The sequence below is a fragment of the Nelusetta ayraudi genome, unplaced genomic scaffold (genome assembly GCF_046127955.1).
Source record: "Nelusetta ayraudi isolate G7.1 ecotype Tasmania unplaced genomic scaffold, CSIRO-AGI_Nayr_v1 ptg000042l, whole genome shotgun sequence".
NCBI lineage: Eukaryota > Metazoa > Chordata > Actinopteri > Tetraodontiformes > Monacanthidae > Nelusetta > Nelusetta ayraudi.
In genome coordinates, this window is record NW_027466092.1 from 1720001 (window position 1) to 1722500 (window position 2500).

The following is a 2500-nucleotide window of genomic DNA, read 5'->3' on the forward strand; positions in this document are numbered from 1 at the left end:
GGCTGACTGACTCTGGATGCCTGCGACACATGTTAAAGTGTTTAACTGTGGCAGCGGAGACGTCCTGGACCAGAACCTAGACCAGAACCTGGACCAGGACCAGGCTCCATCTTTTCACGTTGCTCTTCTCTTTCTACGCAGCACTCTTTCTGGTTTCGAGTTGTTGTAACACCAAGGTTTTCGGTTCCGGTCCTCCTGCAGCGTGAGCTGAAGTCGGACTAGGAACCCCCAAGGACTTCATTTTAATGCCTTTAACCTGACACAGAGATTTACGACATATTCCAAACACTCCTCATGTTGTTTTTCGGCTATAAAAATAGATTGTGTTCAATGACAAACGGCTGTTTTTTTAAAATTAACAACTAATAACACTGTGAAACCATGACGCTGAGGCTGACACTGGCTCAAGTGTAATCCTCATTTTAAACTTACATAAACATCTACGGTCTAATTTATGGCTTAAAAAAGTGTGTGTGTGGCATACTGAGGGAATTTTTACAGTCGCCTTTTGCAGCACACACAAGTCATCGTTCTGAATTATTAATTATTTTATCTGGCTGGGGGCGGCGGCCAAGGGGTCATTATTGATTTAATCCACGTCTGGGTGACATCACCAGGGGCGTCAGCAGCAGTGGTGAGCTCACAGCCGCCGTCCGTGTGACGAGGAGGAGGCTGCGGCGCCTCCCCGGGCAGCCGGAGCAGAGACGAGAGTAAACAGGAGAGGGAGCGGGGTGGGTTGGGGACGGTGTGAAAGGTCAAAGGTCGGCGGGCTGCACTCACGTCGGGGTACTCTTTGACCGGCACGTAGAGCTTCTCCTGCAGCTGGGCCACGGGGCCGATGGCTTCGGGCAGCTCCTCCAGGTCACGGCCGTTGAACATGCCGCCGTTCACCGTGTCGTTGTACATGTCCTTGCGTACCCTCCCGATTTCTGGAGGAGAGGGGTTAAGGGTGAGGAAGGGACGGGGGCACAGAGCAGAGAGGGGAGCGTGAAACACGATGGAATATATCTTATGTATAATAATCAGGCAGAAACTCTGAGGAACCATCTGAGCACCAAGTTAAACGTTAAAGTTCAGCAGTGAGCAACAAACACACCAGCAGCTTTACAGGCGAGAAAGGAGCACAAGAAAACACACACACACACACACACACACACACACACACAAACACGCTGTGTGTCATAACACACCTCAATTTTTTTACCGTCACTGTTTTCAGTCTGACATTTTCAGACATTTTGTTTTTGTTTCCACTCAGCAAAACAGCAGAAAACCGTCAACAAACATTTCACCACCGGAGAGGCGAAAAAACTTTGTTTTTTCTGTAACACATGATAATCAAAATAAAAGCCCAATTTTCCACAGCAGCCATGGAGGTGCGACGGACGATTCGGCGTCTGTCTTCATTAATGAGTCGATGTTTGTCTGCTGCCTCCACTGACTGACTGACTGACGCTGCGGCCTCTGATGCCTTTGTAATGACACGCTAGCACAATAATAACCGACTACCGCATCGCACACACACACGTACGCATGCACGCACGCACGCACGCACACACACTGGCGGCAGAACAACTTCCTAGAGGCACAAATATCATCTGACCTCAGCAGGCTGACAGGCACGTCTCATAACTTCTGACCATAATCATTACAGCTGGACGCTATAATTACAGCCGCCATCATCCCCTAATAACCCACGCTGACCTGTTGCACAGCACAAGAGACTATTAACCTCCCCGAAAAAACACAACACAACACAACAGGAGTGCAGACAAACAAATCTGCACTGGCGGGCAGGAGCGGAGGGGCGGCGGTGGTGGTGGTGGTGGTGTTAGGCTGGCTTCTCTAAAAGGAGAAGTGAGAGAAGAGCGAGGGCATGATAAAGGAGGAGGGGAAGCAGCAGTAGGGCCTTATCTTCACACCCCCACCTGTTTATATATAGACGGCGCTGGGCTCCAAATATGCGCGTCGACAATGTGGCGGGGCGCCTCTTGTTGGCCCGCCGCTCACTTTTTGTCCAGGCAGCAAGTCCAGGTCGCAGCCGCTACATCCCGACACTGTTCGGGATGAGTGAGGTTTTGACCCCCTCCGCCCGTTTGCTGGCCGCTGAGCAGCTCGTTTCCACCGCCAGCTTGACCGACTCCTGGTGACACCTGTCACGAGCTCCTCAAGCCTGACCGGACTCGACGGCAGGCAGCAAACAACAAGGCTACGAGTCAAAGTGAAATGAAATAAATAACAAGGTCAGACAGAGACAAGTTGTGTACAGGCAGCGAGTTGTGAAGACTTGAGTGAGCAGCATCAGAATCGGATCAGACGTGTGACTGGGCGCAGGCTCAGGGTTGGGCCGCAGCATTCACACAAGCCTGCGCATTAGGTCACTGGGAAAGACTAACAACTGTCTGTTTGTTCCCATCACCAACCGCCTGCCTGTGTGTGTGTGTGTGTGTGTGTGTGTGTGTGTGTGAAGGAGAAGGAAAGCAGACAGACAGACAGACAG

General features: G+C 51.2%; 1 protein-coding gene across 7 annotated transcripts in view; it reads right to left on the reverse strand.

The window, feature by feature from the left end:
• qki2 (QKI, KH domain containing, RNA binding 2) overlaps positions 1-2500 on the reverse strand; it is a 16677-nt gene that overhangs the window by 12548 nt on the left and 1629 nt on the right. For all 7 annotated transcript variants that reach the window (XR_012927667.1, XM_076033604.1, XM_076033603.1 and 4 more), the window contains exon 2: positions 781-929. Coding sequence is in view for 6 of the 7 variants with exons in the window: in XM_076033604.1 (XP_075889719.1) it covers positions 781-929 (149 nt within the window). In the remaining variant the exon portion in view is untranslated. The remainder of the gene's footprint in view (positions 1-780; positions 930-2500) is intronic.